Source organism: Rana temporaria, chromosome 6, assembly GCF_905171775.1.
Source record: "Rana temporaria chromosome 6, aRanTem1.1, whole genome shotgun sequence".
In the NCBI taxonomy this organism is placed as follows: domain Eukaryota; kingdom Metazoa; phylum Chordata; class Amphibia; order Anura; family Ranidae; genus Rana; species Rana temporaria.
In genome coordinates this window covers 28138753-28155143 of record NC_053494.1, presented here as the reverse complement: position 1 = coordinate 28155143, position 16391 = coordinate 28138753, and the positions used below count along the sequence as shown (strand labels likewise).

At 41.2% G+C, this 16391-nt stretch overlaps 1 protein-coding gene and 1 non-coding gene across 2 annotated transcripts in view; one reads left to right on the top strand and one right to left on the bottom strand.

The window, feature by feature from the left end:
* TNRC6A (trinucleotide repeat containing adaptor 6A) overlaps positions 1-15438 on the top strand; it is a 56964-nt gene extending 41526 nt beyond the window's left edge. The window contains exons 12-22 of the mRNA XM_040356523.1: positions 902-1039; positions 3036-3131; positions 3680-3875; positions 5321-5446; positions 5530-5688; positions 7264-7404; positions 7939-8049; positions 8156-8377; positions 11522-11592; positions 11672-11811; positions 13416-15438. Coding sequence (XP_040212457.1) covers positions 902-1039; positions 3036-3131; positions 3680-3875; positions 5321-5446; positions 5530-5688; positions 7264-7404; positions 7939-8049; positions 8156-8377; positions 11522-11592; positions 11672-11811; positions 13416-13782 — 1767 coding nt within the window. The 3' untranslated portion in view covers positions 13783-15438. The remainder of the gene's footprint in view (positions 1-901; positions 1040-3035; positions 3132-3679; positions 3876-5320; positions 5447-5529; positions 5689-7263; positions 7405-7938; positions 8050-8155; positions 8378-11521; positions 11593-11671; positions 11812-13415) is intronic.
* LOC120944570 lies at positions 9419-9520 on the bottom strand. Its single transcript, XR_005750432.1, has one exon. It is a non-coding gene; the product is annotated as a U6 spliceosomal RNA (small nuclear RNA).
* Positions 15439-16391: the final 953 nt, after the last annotated feature.

Genomic DNA, 16391 nt, shown 5'->3' with positions numbered 1-16391 from the left:
TGTAAACCTCATTGCTGAAACCCCATCTTTGGCTTAAAAAAACGTACAGTCCACAGCTCCACATTAGTAGAGCATTACACTTTTTATTTGATTGCAAAGCAGCAGCCCTCAAGGGAAAACTCCCTATGTGGCATTAGGTTAGATGGGGTAAATTATATGTATTGAACAAGTGTAGAGTATGTTTTAATGTTTGCTATGTATTGTTCTTAGTATGGGCTTTCTTAATAGAACTAATGGCTCTATTAAAAAAATAAACTGTAGGTGAAGCAAAGAGCAAAGGTTACTTTTCACCCAAAAAGTACAGAGCTGCCACTCCGTTCTGAAAATTCTGGAAACTTCTTGCAACTCAGATGTTTAGTATAAGTGAGCATTTAGGTGGTGACTCTCAATGCTCCAAATTATCTACTTTCACAATAAAGTGCTGGAGTCATGGAATAAAGAAATTACCGAACCTAGGGATATTTAAAGAAAAAAAACTGCAAAGTATAGGCTGACTTTATCTCCTTAAAACCGGTTGTCAGGTGTCAGGGCGGTCAGATCGGAGCGCTCCCGATCAACAAGCAGCGATCGGGAGCTTTTCGTTGGCCCCGCGGCAACCGACCGGGAGTGCGCAGGGCGCATGCTCTCGGCACAGCTGTATTTGCACTAATGGAAGGAAATATGCGGCCACTCGGCACCAATGCCCCTCCACCAAGAGGCTGCATATATGAGGAGCAGGTATCCAACACCTAGAAATGTGTGCTAAAAAGCTCCTAAGGGTACCGTAGCTTTTCAAGTGAATGAAGATGGGACTTGCCTGTTATCAGAAGTATTTTTGGAAAGGAACAATTTACCATGCATGCTGATATTATGATTTTAATATAACTTGATTTGTATAGCTTTAATTATGTTTTTTCTTCAGGTCCCTCCTTTACTGAAGTATCCGCCTAACAATGGGGGAATGAATCATCCACTGTTTGGCCCCCAACAAGTAGCCATGTTGAACCAACTCTCACAACTAAGTCAACTTTCCCAGCTCACTCAGATCTCTCAGCTGCAAGTAAGTTTTGCTTTGATTTTTATATCAGTCCTGCCAGATTTTGTTGGATATGTGAAGCCATTTCTAGTGTTTACTATGTATTCCAACATGGACACATACTATATATATATATATATATATATATATATATATATATATATATATATATATATATATATATATATATATATATATATATATATATATACACACGTACACATCTCAAAAATTTTAGCAAGGTGTGAAGAAATGCTGTAAAAGAATGTTTTTAGATGTATAATATGTAATTGTTTTTATCAATTTTCAAAATGCAAAGTGCGAAAACAGGAATCAATATTTGGTGTGATATACTCTTTGGACTCTAGCATCAATTGCACAACTTGTTCACTTGCACTAAGTTAGGATTAGAGTCAGGCGTATGATTAATCAACTATGCCAAGCAAGGGCTAATCATCAATTTCATATGTGAGTTGAAACAGTCAATAACTGAAACGGCTGTGCCAGAAGGCTTAAAACTGGGTGAGGAAGGTGAGTGTGTGGAAGACAGTTTCATGTCACAGGTCATACACCATGGCAAGACTGAGCATACAAGGTGGTTATACTTCTCTCCCAGACACAGATTTCAGGCCGGATTCACACCACCCCCGCATGCAGCTCACAGCAGGGGTCCGATGCATGCAGGTTCACCGGTTCAGGTCTGATTTCAGCCCGAATTTTGGGCTGAAATCGAACCTGAAACACACCAAAAAAGCAAGCGTTTTCCAGCACACTGCACCGGACCCGCTGTGGAGATATGTGAACCCAGCTCCATAGAAAGCCAGTCAGATTCTCCTGCTATGCGAATTGAATGCGGGGAAACGGCATTTAATTGGCATATACGTGTGAGCCTGACTTCAAAGCAGACTCTTTTGAGAAAGCACAAAGAAACATGCAATGTTGAGGACCGTAGACGCAGTGGTTGGCCAAGGAACTTTAATGCAGCAGATGAAAGACACATCATGCTTCCTTCCCTTCAACATCGGAAGATGTCCACCAGTGCCATCAGCACAGAACTGATGGAAACCCAGATACACCCACCTACTGTCCGGAGAAGTCTGGTCAGAAGTGGTCTTCATGGAAGAATTGCAGCCAAAAAGCCAAACCTCCAATATGGAAGCAAGGCTAAGCTGTTCTATGCACAATAACAAAGGAACTGGGAGCTCTGGACTGAGGAGTCAAAATGTGAAATATTTGACTGTAGCAGGAGGCAGTTTGTTCGGGAAAGGCTGGAGAAGCAGTACAATGAGTGGCTGTATGCAACATTGAAGCATGGTTGGAGGTTCCTTGCAAGTTTGGAGCTGCATTTCTGCAAATAGAGTTGGAGGTTTGGTCAGGATCAACGGTGTCCTCAATGCTGAGAAATACAGGTAGATACTTATCCATCATGCCTTACTATCAGGAAGGCATATGATTGGCCCTACATTTTTGCAGCTGGACAGTGACTCCAAACATACAGCCAATGTCATTTAGAACTATCTTCAGTGTAAAGGAGGAGTCCTGGAAGTGATGGTTTGGCCCCCCACAGAGCCCTGCTCTCATGTCTGAGTTTACATGAAGAGACAGAAGGATTTGTGGCAGCCTACATTCACAGAAGATCTGTGGTTAGTTCTCCAACCTACCTACTGAGTTCCTTCAAAAGCTGTGTGCAAGTGTACCTAGAAGAATTGATACTGATTTAAAGGCAAAGGGTTGGTCACACCAAATTTTGATTTGGATTTCTCTTCTGTTCCATTTTTACTTTCCATTTTGTTAATTCATAAAAATAAACTTCTATTTTTAAAAAGCATTTAAAATGTACAAACATTTTCAAATTTTCCTAAAACTTTTGCACAGTAGAGTGTGTGTATAATATAATTTATTTGTTTCTCTCAGACCCAATTTGCACTCCTCTTCCTGTTATTCATTATACCTTTATCATGCATTAGTAACCTCCTTGTTTGAGCATGTTCATGTTGTGTTTTTTTTTTTTTTTTTTAAGCGGTTATTGGCTCAACAGCAGAAAGTGCAGAATCAAAGAGGAGGAATGCCCACAGGGGGGCGCCAGCAGCAGCAGCAGCAGCAGCAGGAACAACAGGTAGGTGAATGTACAATTTTCATGCCTTCATATTTTGTCTACATGAATATGTGATGTTTTCTGTCATGAGGGAAAAAATGAATGTTGGCATTGCTGATCTTAATAAAGCTAGTGACCCCTGGCTTTAAAGTGTCTCTAGGCAAAAACTATATTTTCTCTTTTTTTATATTTTTTAGATGGTCAAGTCAGAGTTCTGGGTTTTCTTTTTCTGTCCGTGGACATGCACCCCTCTACTTGTATTAGTGACCATTGTCCCTGAGAATGAATGTGAGGGGAACTTCAACATTTTAGTGTCCTCCCTAGAACTAGTTCAGGGAAGAGGCTGTTCTTTCAGTCCAATGGTCCATATGCAAGGCCTACAATGTTTATAGGTTTTTGAAGCTCTATTACTCGTGTAAATGTTTAAATATTAGGATCTGTGTGTAGCTTCTTCTCTTAAGCATGGCCCAGCTGAGTGTATCTGAATAAGAACACAAGTCGGTAACATTAATGAGCATGGCAATGTCTTTACCACATCTTATGTCTAACAATGACACTAACTTTTTAAGGCCCGATCTCTTGGTATGCAACAGTCCCGCCAGCTTGATCCCAATCTCTTGATGAAGCAAGCTATGCCTCCTTCTCAGCAACCAATGCACCACCAGCCTCCTATGAAGTCCTACCTTGAAAATGTGATGCCCCACTCGGCTCCGGAACATCCCAAAGTCCCATCACCCATCAACACTTTCAATGGCTTCCCATTAGGTGAGTGCATTCTATTTCATTTACTAAATGCTGTCATTCACCTGCTCAAATTTGAAACTGAGTGTGCATGTTGTATATACCCTCTACCTAGCAGCTTTAACATGTACGATTACCATATTACAGGTCATTTTCTTAAACTGTCTTTAGTGTTTCTCAGATTCCTGATTCACTTACCCTTATACAGATCACCTGCTTTCTAAAGTATCCACGTTTTTGTGGCTGCCAGAATACCTAGTAGCTGAACACTCTATGGTGTTTTGTCTTCAGTTGGCTCTATTCAGATCTCCATTTAGGTGTTTGCTTTGTACCTACTGGGTTTGTCACTTAAGACTTGGTAGTCCAAACGTTTATTAACCACTTCTGGACCGCCCACTGTGTGTATGTGTGTGTGTGTAATATAAATATATATATATATATATATATATATATATATATATATATATATATATATATATATATATATATATATATATATATATATATATATATATGTCATTAGTTTGACGTTCAGGTAGCTGCTATAGCGACGGATTCACCACAGGATCACTTTTTGAGGTGGCGTGAGAGGTGCTTCTAAGTGCAAATGTGAGATCTGAATTATTTTTGCCCCCAGATCTTACAAAAAAGAGGCCCTGTCATGCTTATTTCTTTTACAAGGAGTAAAAGTGATCAATGTTTTTTTTGTTAAAAGGATAGTGTAAAAATGTGTTTGTGTGTATGTGTGTGTATATATATATATATATATATATATATATATATATATATATATATATATATATATATATATATATATATATATATATATATATATATATATATATATATATATATATATTATACATGCATGCATACATTTTTTTTTTTTTTTTTTTTAAGCGCCCTGTCTCTCCGAGCTCGCATGAACTTGTACTTAAATTGTGCCCACATATCTAAACGTTGTTCAAACCACATATGTGAGGTATTGCAATGATCGTTAGAGTGAGAGCAATAATTGTAGCTCTCGAACTCCTGTGTAACTCTAAGCAGGTAATCTGTAAACATTTTTAAAGTGTCGCCTATGGAGATTTTTAAGTACCGTAGTTTGACGCTATTCCACGAGCGTACGCAGTGTCAAAGCATGACTGGTTGGGTATCTATTTACTCGGGGTAACATCATCTTTTACATAACAATTTTATTTTCAAAAAGGTGGTTTTGTGCTTTTCAGAACATATAAATTCATATAAAATTATTGTCAAGTATGGCATGAAAACTGAGATGGTCTTGGCCAGCAATTGTAGATGGAGTATGCCATCCAAGCCTACCCGTGTCTTATAATATATAGTGTATATTGCTTTGTCAAGGGAGATCTTCCATGATGCAGTGTTGGTCTACTCTTATTAGCCATTTCTTCTTCTATGTTTCTAATACTTACACAGCATATTCTAATCTTTGCTTTATGTTCTAGGCTTAAACTCAAATGTAAATATGGAACTTGGGGGCATGAAAGAACCACAGTCCCGTCTGAGGAAATGGACTACAGTTGACAGCATGTCTCCTAATACTTCACTGGACCAGAACTCCAGTAAACATGGTAAGTGACATTGAGTGGGCAGAGTTTTTACCTGGGGTTGGTTTAAGTTCAGCATCTCACTGGACATTTTCTTCCCTTTACAGGTGCTATTTCTAGTGGCTTTAGGCTTGAAGATTCTCCATTTGGTTCTTATGAATACATGAACAGCAGTAATTCTCCATCCAGCCCTCCAGGATCTATAGGGGATGGCTGGCCCAGTGCCAAATCGCCAAATGGCTCCAGCAGTGTCAGCTGGCCACCGGGTGAGCGACTACTGCCATTATAGTTTTTGTTTTGCTTTAAAGAACTCTGGTAATCGTTGTGCTTCATTTGTCAGGCATGGTGTTGAAATTAATGGGAGCAGGTACAGCTATACAATGACTATATCGGATTCTCCCTTCCACATGGGGCTGATTCTGCCACTTGCTCAACGGGGGATCCGTCCACTGATCCCTGCTGTGCAGGTGGATGACTGACTGGTTCACTCCGCTTATGCAGAACAGACACAGCCCTTTCTCGTCTATGGTCTTTTGGATGTAAATTAATTGCTTGTCTGTTTACATCCAACTGCCATCTGATCCAGTTCGCTAGACGGAGGAGGAACAGATCCTCGTCTGTTTTTAGCTCATCTAATTAGATGCAAGCGGACTCGTGTCCATTTACACCTGTCGCTACATTAAGGAGATTGGAGGGGTGCGCTTGAGTCCGCCTGAAAAATGGACAGGAAGACCCAATCGGGTGTGGGGCATTAAAGGAAAACTATATTTGGAGGGATTTGGACACTGCTCTTGCGGACCTCTTTCTAAAAATGCTAATCTGTGTGGCTGTCTCTAGCAGTGTTTTAAGTCCATGACCTGGAACAAAACTCCTAGTGTGTGCATACTTGTTCCAGGTCTGAGTAATAAAGTACCATAGTTGTTCAAGGTCTCGGAGTAACAAAACCAGTAAGTCCACATGACATCCAGGCAGTTAGCATTTTCAGAAGCATTCAGCAATGGCAGTCTCTGTATTTGTCATTAGAGATTTCCTTTTAAGTAGACATGTTGTATTCTTAAAGTGGTAGCGACCTCCCGTTGGACACTTGTACCTACTGGTAAGCTTATAATAAAGCTTACCTATAGGTACAAAAAAAATATATCCTAAACGTGCACCGTTAAGGAGATATTCAGTGTGTCTGCAGCCAGTGACATCACCAGAGAATGCGCTTTGAAGGAACGACATACTTGTGCCTTTTTCCTTCAGAGCTGCGGCTGAGGCTCCCATGCTCATTTGATGTCATTGCGGCTCATCCATTTAGGCAAACCTGGAAGGAAGCCCTGCCAGCAGTGACTGGTGGACTTTGTTCTAAGGCTAAGTCTTGCATAATGTCCTAATGCAATGCATACTGGCACATTATGATATTATATTGCAGGGAAAATATTTTTTTCTCCCACCCCCCCACCGCTTTAAAATTTATTTGGTTGTTTGATTTTGGAGATCAGCTTATTTGCACATTGGGAACTCTCTCTATTTCAGAAATTACATATCAATATTCAAATCTCTCTTCCTTTTAGAAATGATATAAAAAGCCTTAGACCTGAGTTCTGTTCTAGTCTGTTTTACTTTAGGAACATGAGCGACTACAGATACCAAGAGGTCATGAGAAAAATGTCAGAAAATGTTCAGAGCTTTGCTTTAAGTTGCTCATTAGGTGGATTTACTGTATTTATACTTGTGCAGTAAGCTAGGATTGGAGGGTGGAGGGGGGGTCCACTCCTGATTAGTTTCAGGCTTTGGTGCATTTGAGGTACTCTTTCTTTCTTGTCTGTTGTACTGAGAGCTCAAATGCTTTATTTCAGAATTTCGCCCTGGTGAGCCATGGAAAGGATATCCAAACATTGACCCAGAAACTGACCCTTATGTCACTCCTGGCAGTGTCATCAATAATATGTCAATTAATACTGTGCGGGGTGTGGACCACCTCAGGGACAGAAATAGTGGTGAGTACCTGCAGCCTTCCCTATACTGAGATGTCTTGGGATACTCCTGGGATGCACAGTTTCAGTTCTGAGTAGGACATATAGACAAATGTATGAAAGCATTTTCACATCGCTCAGCTACATAGGCATAAAAAACAATGTGTACAGCATATAGTTTTGCATGTAGATGTTTAGAATGCAATGGGCCTATTCGGAGAGCTGTGCTGAGCAGCGTGATGATCTGCTGCATTCAATAGCAATGAAATAAAGGACAAAGTTGCGTCCAGGGCCTTATTTTGGGTTATATTTTTTATTTTATTTTGCTGTATGCATTTTTTTTTTATTTGTATCTGTTGGGAATGCTATTGGTGTAATGTTTGTGCTTTATTTCCTAGATCTGCACACTGCCTGTGGTCATTGAGGCAGAGTTTGTTGTATTATGGCAAAGGCATATACATTTGCAGTGTAAAACGAAAACCCTCAAAGACTGAACTTGTGCAGCAATGCTTTAATGTCTTGTGATGTGCGTTAAAATTGAATTGTCTTTGTTTTTAGGGTCATCCTCATCTATTAACACCACGCTGCCTTCAAATAGTGCCTGGTCATCCATTCGTGCCTCCAATGCCTACAATGTCTCCCACAGCAGTACCGCACAAAGCACTTCAGGTACATGTCTGCTCGCAGCAGTGTTGGTCTATTTAGAATAAGAGTTGACACACCACTGACCTCAATGAACTTCAAATGACTTATAGATTTTTATTTTATTCAACAGTTCGAAACAGTGATCCTAAACCTTCTTGGTCTCCTGGTTCCGTCAATAACACATCCTTGGCTCATGAGCTGTGGAAAGTCCCTCTGCCATCTAAAAATATCAGTGCTCCGTCCAGACCTCCCCCGGGGCTTACCGGTCAGAAGCCACCCATGTCCGCCTGGGATAACAACTCCCTGCGCCTTGGTGGCGGCTGGGGAGCTTCTGACTCCAGATACACACCAGGTAAGTAGTACAGAAAAGCAATAACTCCTAAATTTGTCTTCACTTCCTGCTCACAGTTTGAGAGAGGTCAGACTTCTATTAAAAGAACAAATAGAATTACAATGCCACCTGTTGGTGAGCTTAGGCATTTCTGGTGTGATTCTGTCAGAGGCTTTACCCATCTGTGCTTAAATGTTTTTCTTTAATTATAAAGTATAGCCCATACTGCAGTGTTTTAAAGTAGTTATAAAGGCAGACATTTATTTTTCTAAAGTAAACAAAAGTACAGTGTTGCATTTGTTGCAATTGTCTGGCCTCCCTCCCTCCCTCCTTCCACCGGGCCAGTTGTAGAGTGCAGCGCGCTTCACGCATGCGCAGTAGGGAATCGGCTGTGAAGCCACAAGTCTTCACTGGTGGTTTCCCCATACCCGCTTCCATCGGCAGATAATGGAAATATCGGCTGGAGCGCCGACTTTACTGTATTCCAGGACAGGTAAGTGTCCTATTAAGTCATCAGCTACAGTATGTGTAGCTGTTGACTTTTATTTTTTTTTGTGTTGAGGCGCAATTCCACTTTAACATCTAAAAACAAAAAACTTTAGCTCTGCTGCTTTTCCACAGCCGAGCTAAAAAAAAATCTTCTTCACAAACCGACACCTCTGTATATTCTCTAGTGTGTAAACCTGTGTCGTGCATCTGTAAAGATACATATCAGGGATTTTGTTCTTGAAATTAAAACTTTGTTTAAAAAAAAACTGGCTCTGAACTATTAGCTGTCTCCTAGATTTTAAGCAGATTTGTCAAGCCCTGTAGTAAGGTTAAAAAAAATAAACCCTGCATGCAGTTCCCCTGCACAACCCCTGTTTACCTACATGTTCTCATCTTTCCATCGCTTTAGCATCTCTACATTTTGTGTGGAGCTTAACTCTGCCAATTCATGGCCCTGTCATTTCGGGCCAGTCATCTGCACTGAGTGTTTACCAAGATGCCAACCCCAGTGTTGGCACTGTTGCATTCTCGTGACGTTTCCTTTGGGGTATTTATTTCTATTTAATTTTTTTTTTAAATATGGAACACTTCATGAATTTGCGTGTCATCCTTACGCAGGGGGCCATGCTAATCTTCTCTGTATCGTTTTTTTTAGTATATGTTTAGTATATGTGCTGCCGAAGCGAGCACTCCTTTGGGGTATTTAGACATGGTCCTGTTGTATAAATAGATGCAAGTTTTGTCGAACAATGCGTGATCCTAACTTTCTAGGTGATCTAGTGATCAATGGGTCCTTAAACCATCTGAAATAGTCATTGGTACTGACTTATCACGTGGAGTACCTGGGTCTAGTCCTGATTAAAGCTCAGTCCTAGAGGTCTTCTTCTCTTATCTCAGATTTGCGCTCTCCAGTCCAGAAGTGGCCTGTTTCTGGTTTTGCATGATATCTGATAGTTGTCTCCATTTGAGACAGTTTTAATGTCCCAGTTTTTCACTCCAGACCTGTCTTTGTGCGGTAAGACATTAAGTCCCTGTACAGGTCTTTTTGCTGGGTTAACTCTGGCTTGGACGCTCAGGAATCCAGTTCTGGAATACGGAATGGCCTTCATTCCTGTGATTCTCATTGTCACTGAGGCCTTACTGACCATTGACCATATGCCATTGTGACCTTTATGATGCTTAGATGCTTATAGGTTGAGAGTGCAGTGTTTTTGTCTAAAAGTAAACCTTTCCTTTAAACAACATCAGCTAAGGTTACCCTAGCCAGAGCTACGTTGAAGATTTTAGTAGCTCAGTCACTCTATTAAAATCGGTAGTAATTGATCTCTAAAAAGGTGGAACAAATGGCTCCCTATTGATTGCGCTACACAGGTAGCATGCAAAATCATGTGGTAGTGATCATTTGCACATGCAGATTTATGTGGTCTTATGAGGTTGCTACTTGTGTAGCTTACTCCATAGGGAGCTATTTGTTCCTTCTGTTTAGCAGTCATTTGTTAGTTCTACAGATTATACTCGCACAAATATGCTACTAACCTATTGAGGTGACTGTCAGCAGTTGTAGCCTAGTTCTAATGGAATTGACTTTGCTTAATGAAGTGGAGGGGAAACCCTTGCGAAGTTCTCTAAAACCAACATGTACAATAAAAAAACATTTGAACCGTGGATATAGTCAACTACTTCAAGACCGACCCACAGTACAGGCATACCCCGCTTTAAGTACACTCACTTTACATACACTCGCGAGTAAGGACATACCTGCGAATGTATGTAAAGTGCCTTACAAGCACTGTACGGACATTTTGCAGCCGCTGTAGAAGGAGCTGAAGCTCCGAGAGCATACCCCACCCTGTTCCAGTGTGCTCCTGACACCCCCACTACAGCCCCTGAGACCTCAACTACAGCTCTTGACACCCCCACTACAGTCCCTGACCCCCCACTACACCCTTGAAGTGAAAAAGGGTATTGTTTCACTTTAAGTACATTTTCGTTTTACAATACAGTACATGCTCTGGTCCCGTTGTGTACTTAAAAGTGGGGTATGCCTGTACATATACGTCATTACTTTGACATTAAATACCACGGTTATGGCAGCAGCTAGTGGCCGATTCTGCATCCAATAAAAGTGCTCCCAGCAGTGAATTTAAACATTTAACATTTAAACATTTTAAAGTGTTTGTTAAACTTTATAGTACCGTTAAATGTATGCATTTGTGTATTAACATAGATTTTTAAAAAGCTAGCTTCATTCTTCAATTCCCATCTATTTGCTATAAAATTCCTGGGAATCCTGCTAATACCCCTTGTTTCCTTTCTTTTAATCTGATCATGCCAAGCAGAGAAGTGGGTCCATGCTGGCAAGGTCGGTTTGCATCCCTGGGCTTGGTGCTTGGAGGTGCAGGATGCCTTGCCTGTTTTGTCACCACACCTCAAAGCCATGCTCTGTCAATTGACATCAGCTCAGAGCAGAGGCCTTATTTATTAATTACAGGTATTTATATAGTGCCGTAAAGTTACGCAACGATTTACATCTTTACATGTACACTCTCATCAGTCTTCTAATGGATGTTATAGCTAAACAAGGCTATTTGCAGTTTTATAGCCTGCATTTTTTGACTGCCCTAACAAATACTTTTAACGATTTGATGCTAATGTTTTTTTTTTTATCTTCTTTAGGTTCTACTTGGAGTGATAGCAGCTCAGGGAGAATAACAAATTGGCTAGTTTTGAAAAACCTAACACCTCAAGTGAGTTGTGATTTGCAGTGATAAACCTTCAACCTTGTTGGACATTGCTCTGTACTCACCTATTTACCTCTGTCCACAGATTGATGGCTCCACCCTGCGTACGCTGTGTATGCAGCATGGCCCTCTGATTACATTCCACCTGAACCTGCCCCACGGTACTGCCCTGGTCCGTTACAGTTCCAAGGAAGAGGTAGTAAAGGCACAAAAGTCTCTGCACATGTAAGTTGTGTTTTTTTTTTTTTTTTTTTGTCTTACAGCTCAATGCTGTGCAGCAGAAATGTGAATTTGATTTACTGATGCCTCTATATGATCGCCCTCACTGTTAATCAGCTATTTCAGAAGATTGTATTGTAAATTTGTATTAAAGATGCAAAGCATAAAACGGTACTTGGCAATACTACCCCTTCTTGCCTCTTGTATGTCCTATTGACCAGTGGTGGGCCAATAGCAATATGTGGGAATGGGGCTTTAGTAGCAAGTCCTAACACTACCTTCGAGTGGTTGTAAAGGCTGAAGTTTTTTTTCTGTTACCTTCACGCATATTCTATACATGAAGGTAAAAAAAAAACCTGTGTGCTGCTCCCCACAGCCCCCCTAATACCCACCTGAGCCCCTCTCAATCCAGCAATGTGCATGGAAGCCTTGGCTGTCCTAGGTCTCTTTCCCTCAGGGCCGGCCTTTGTGGTGTGCGAGCTGTGCGGCCGCACAGGGCGCCATGGGCAACAGGGGCGCCATGCGGCCATCACAGCTCGCAGAATTTAAGTGGCAGCGGGGCCCGGCCAGCGCTACCACTAGGCGGATTAAGAAGGCAGCCACCTAGGGCACACTGCCACCTAGGGGCGGCGCTGACTCTTGCCTCACCTCTTCCTTCTCATTGTCGCTCTCCAGGCTCCCGGCAGAGGATAGAGGGGCCCTGGACAGCCTCTTTGTGTATGTTTAGGTGACCAGGGGTGAAGAGGGGGGGGGGGGGGGGCGACACAAGATTAGCTCGCACAGGGTACCTGAACACCTAAGGCCAGCCCTGCTTTCCCTATTGGTTGAGAGACCGTAGCAGGAGCCATTGGCTCCTGCCAATCACAGCCAGTGTGGAGGTGGTGCGACTTGGCTACAACCATGATCTGGTGTTTTTTTTTTTTTTTTTTTTTTTGAGCTGGCGATTTCTCTTTCTGTGTAAAAATGCAGAGAGCCTGGGCAGCCTCTGCAATACTTGTACAGGTGGCTGAACGGGGTCCCATCCCCCTCCCACCTTTATTGTGTTCTGAGCGATCGAGAGACCCAATAATGATGCGGCCAGCGCCATCCATGTCCGGCCTCAGTGAGGAACTGAAGCTGTTGCTCCCACTGTGTGACTTCAGAACCAGGAAGTGGCGACTATTTCATTACTTCCCGTTCCAGCTCTTTTGGGGGGGACGTGCCGCAAATACCTGTCTTAGATGGGTATCTGCTCCCCCCTGAAATTTGCCAAATGTGACACCGAAGGGGGGGAGGAATCCGGACTGCGTTTGAGAAACCGCTGCGCAAAAACCATGTGACATAAAAATTGCATCATTTTATTCTCTAGGGCCTTTACCTAAAAATCATGTTTAGGGGTTCTATGTATTTTTCTAGCACAAAAGCAGATTTTTACATGTGGGATAGAAGTGTTCAGCTATTACAAAAATGTTTGAGAAGCTGCTGTAGGTATATGAATCCTTAGTAGCCTGCATTTTACATTTGCAATATTCCCCCCCCCCCCCCCCTTTATCCTTTCCCAAAGTAGGAATCAACAGCAGCAGACTAAGTTTGTTTTCATACTAATGCTTCTGGTTCTTGTCTCCTAACAGGTGTGTTTTAGGGAACACTACTATCCTTGCCGAGTTTGCCAGTGAAGAGGAGATAAGTCGTTTCTTTGCACAAGGCCAGTCCATGACCCCTTCCCCTGGCTGGCAGTCCATGGGATCTGGTCACAACCGGCTAGGATCTATGGATAGCCCTCATAGCATCTCAAACCGCGGAGATTTCAATCACTGGAACAGCCCAGGTGCTTCTGGCTCTAGCTCTGGAGACATCCATGGCACTTCTCTCTGGGGCACCCCAAACTATTCCACAAGCCTGTGGGGCACCTCAGGCAACGAGGGAAGGAATTTGGGAAGCCCGTCGTCGGTCAGCGGTTTCCTCCCCATCGATCACTTAAATGGAGAGCCCATGTAGCCTAGTCACCCCATGACCTCAGATGATTGTTAATAATCAGCCTTTGCCTGGCTGGACTCTCGGTCGAAACGTCTGCAGGGCCTCCCTGCAGCCAGCTCTTCTGCACACTTCCCACTTTTTTTTTTCGTTTTTTTTTTTTTTTTGCCCAAAACATATCAGTTTTAAATACTTGAATCATGCAGGCCAATATTATAATGTGAAATAGAGGAAAGAAAAAAAAATCTATATTTACACTTCCACATTAGTGCTATTCATATTAGAACTACGTACAATGAGCTGTTCCTTCGTTTTTGAATTCCAGTTTATGTCCTTTCTCTGGGTTTGTACTTCCAAGCTAGCAACCCCATACCCCCGTCCCTATGTTTGCCTAAGTTGCACTGAAAGGTGCGTCAAAAACACTTATTTTACAGCTCAAGTGTAACTGTTTACTCTAGCGTGTACTTAAAAAAACAAACAAAAAAAAAAAAAGTGATTTAATGCTTGTCATTTCTAAGATGCCTTGATATACCTACCTTATTGTGGTATTACATAGTTTTAACTGGTTTCCATCTCTAGCGCGAAGCACGGTAATCCATTGCAGAGCAATGGCGCTCACCGGCGCTTTCATCGCTGCAAAAGGAGTCAAGTGAAACGACAGTTAAAACTTGCATTTTTAAATAAAAAAAATAAAAAATAGAAAGTATTGCACCAGGTTTTCATGACTAAACCTATTAGAATTTAGCTCTACGGTTTTAATAAAAAAAATATATATGTGATTAAAAAAAAAATGTAAAAAAAAATTAAAAAGCAACATAAAAAAAAAAAAAATAGTGGCCACAGCTGTGACATACACCCTACATGTGCCAGTAGGGGGCAGCACTTTCAGAGGCTTTGCATTTGTTTAGAGGGACCTTACCTGGAACCTCTTGTTTACAATGTTTTTTTTTGTTTTTTTTGTTCGTCTTTGCCTTCCCTGTCTGGAGGGTCTTGTTTTTTGGGGGGAGGGATTTTTGTTCCAAATAAATGTTTACTCTTCCATCGGTTTAAAAAAAAAAAAAAAAACAGCAAAAATTGTGCTGAGGATGCTTTTAACTCTGGGAGTCAACAGTGTTTAGTCATTTTTTTTTTTTTTTCCTTTTGTGTGATGCTTAACTCTTAATCAAAATGGAGGGGGAAAAAAAAAGACTGGCTCTCAGGAATAATATGTATACTACGAAAGGTAACTCTTCCCTTCATCCCCAGTAAGAAAAATCACTATATAATGCAACTTTTTTTTTTTTTCGAAGAGCACTAACTGTGCTAATTCTCAAAGACTCTGCCAAAAAATCCCCCTTTAAAAGCTTTCTAAAGCCAAGTTTTGTCAGCTTTTTACTTTTAGCGAGTAGTCTTGAGATTTGCTGATATCAACCCAGTTGATTTTTTATTTTTTTTTGTTACTTTAAGTGGCTCAGTGTCTTTACTTTTTGTGACAGTGTTTTATTCATGTTCTGCAATGTCTGTTTTTTTTTTCCTTAAGCTGATTATTTAGTAACTATGCACATTTATGCACATTGTAACCAAGTACTGGGCTGATTGATTGTGTGTTGTAAAAAGAAAAAAAAGAAAAAAAAAAGTGTTTGTTTAGAAGTGAATGATTGCAAATACTTAATAACAAAGGAACAAGTTACATTATTATTATTTTTTTTGCCATAAATGGTATTCTGCTTGTTTGGTCAAAGAATTCAGAAACTGAACAAGGGTAAAATGTGTAAAATCTGACCTGTAATCCTTCCAATCGCACATTCTTGGGAGGAGCAGGAGTTACCAGCAATTTCTCTCCTGTCTTACTCCCCAAACCTCTTTGTGTTTTTTTTGTTTTGTAATTTTAATTTTTAGTTTTCTGCTCCCCATTTCTATGGGGAGTTACAGCAACTACTGCTCCTGGTTTGTCCCCACATTAAAAGCCAGTAAACCCAAAGTAATCAAACATTTCAGTCAAAGCTGCAGTTAGATTTCCCCTGCAGCACCGCCGCTGGGGAACTCTAGTAGTAAAGACCATAGTCTTGGAAGAGAAGTTGTACTTGATTGGCCTAGACTTCAATGTGTAGAGCATTTTATGAGAGGTTTTACTTGATTGGCCTAGACATCAGTCTGTAGAGCATTGTATTAGAAGCTATTGCACTTGATTGACCTAGACTTCAGTCTGTAGAGCAATTATATGAAGAGCTTTTGCACTTGATTAGCCTAGACTTCAGTCTGTAGAGAAATCCTATAAGGAAGCTGTTTTACTTGATTGGTCTTGACTTCATTCTGTAGGGCACTGTATAAAGAGCTTTTGTACTTGATTGGCCTAGACTTCCGTCTGCCGAGCATTAAATGACGAGCTGTTGTACTTGATTGGCATAGACTTCAGTCTGTAATCTCCAGAATGGAAACAGTGAAAATTGTAGTAACCCCTTACATTGGTGGTCAGTAGGCAGGAGATAAAGTGATATTAAAAGCTTGTTTTTTTTATTTTTTTAAATAGCAAACCTTACCTGCTCTGTGTAATGGTTTTGCACAGAGTAACCCTGATCCTCCTCTTCTAGGGTGCCCTGGTGGTGCTTTAGGCCCCTCCTTCCAGCTTCCTGTGTGGGCACCCGAGCAGGCTT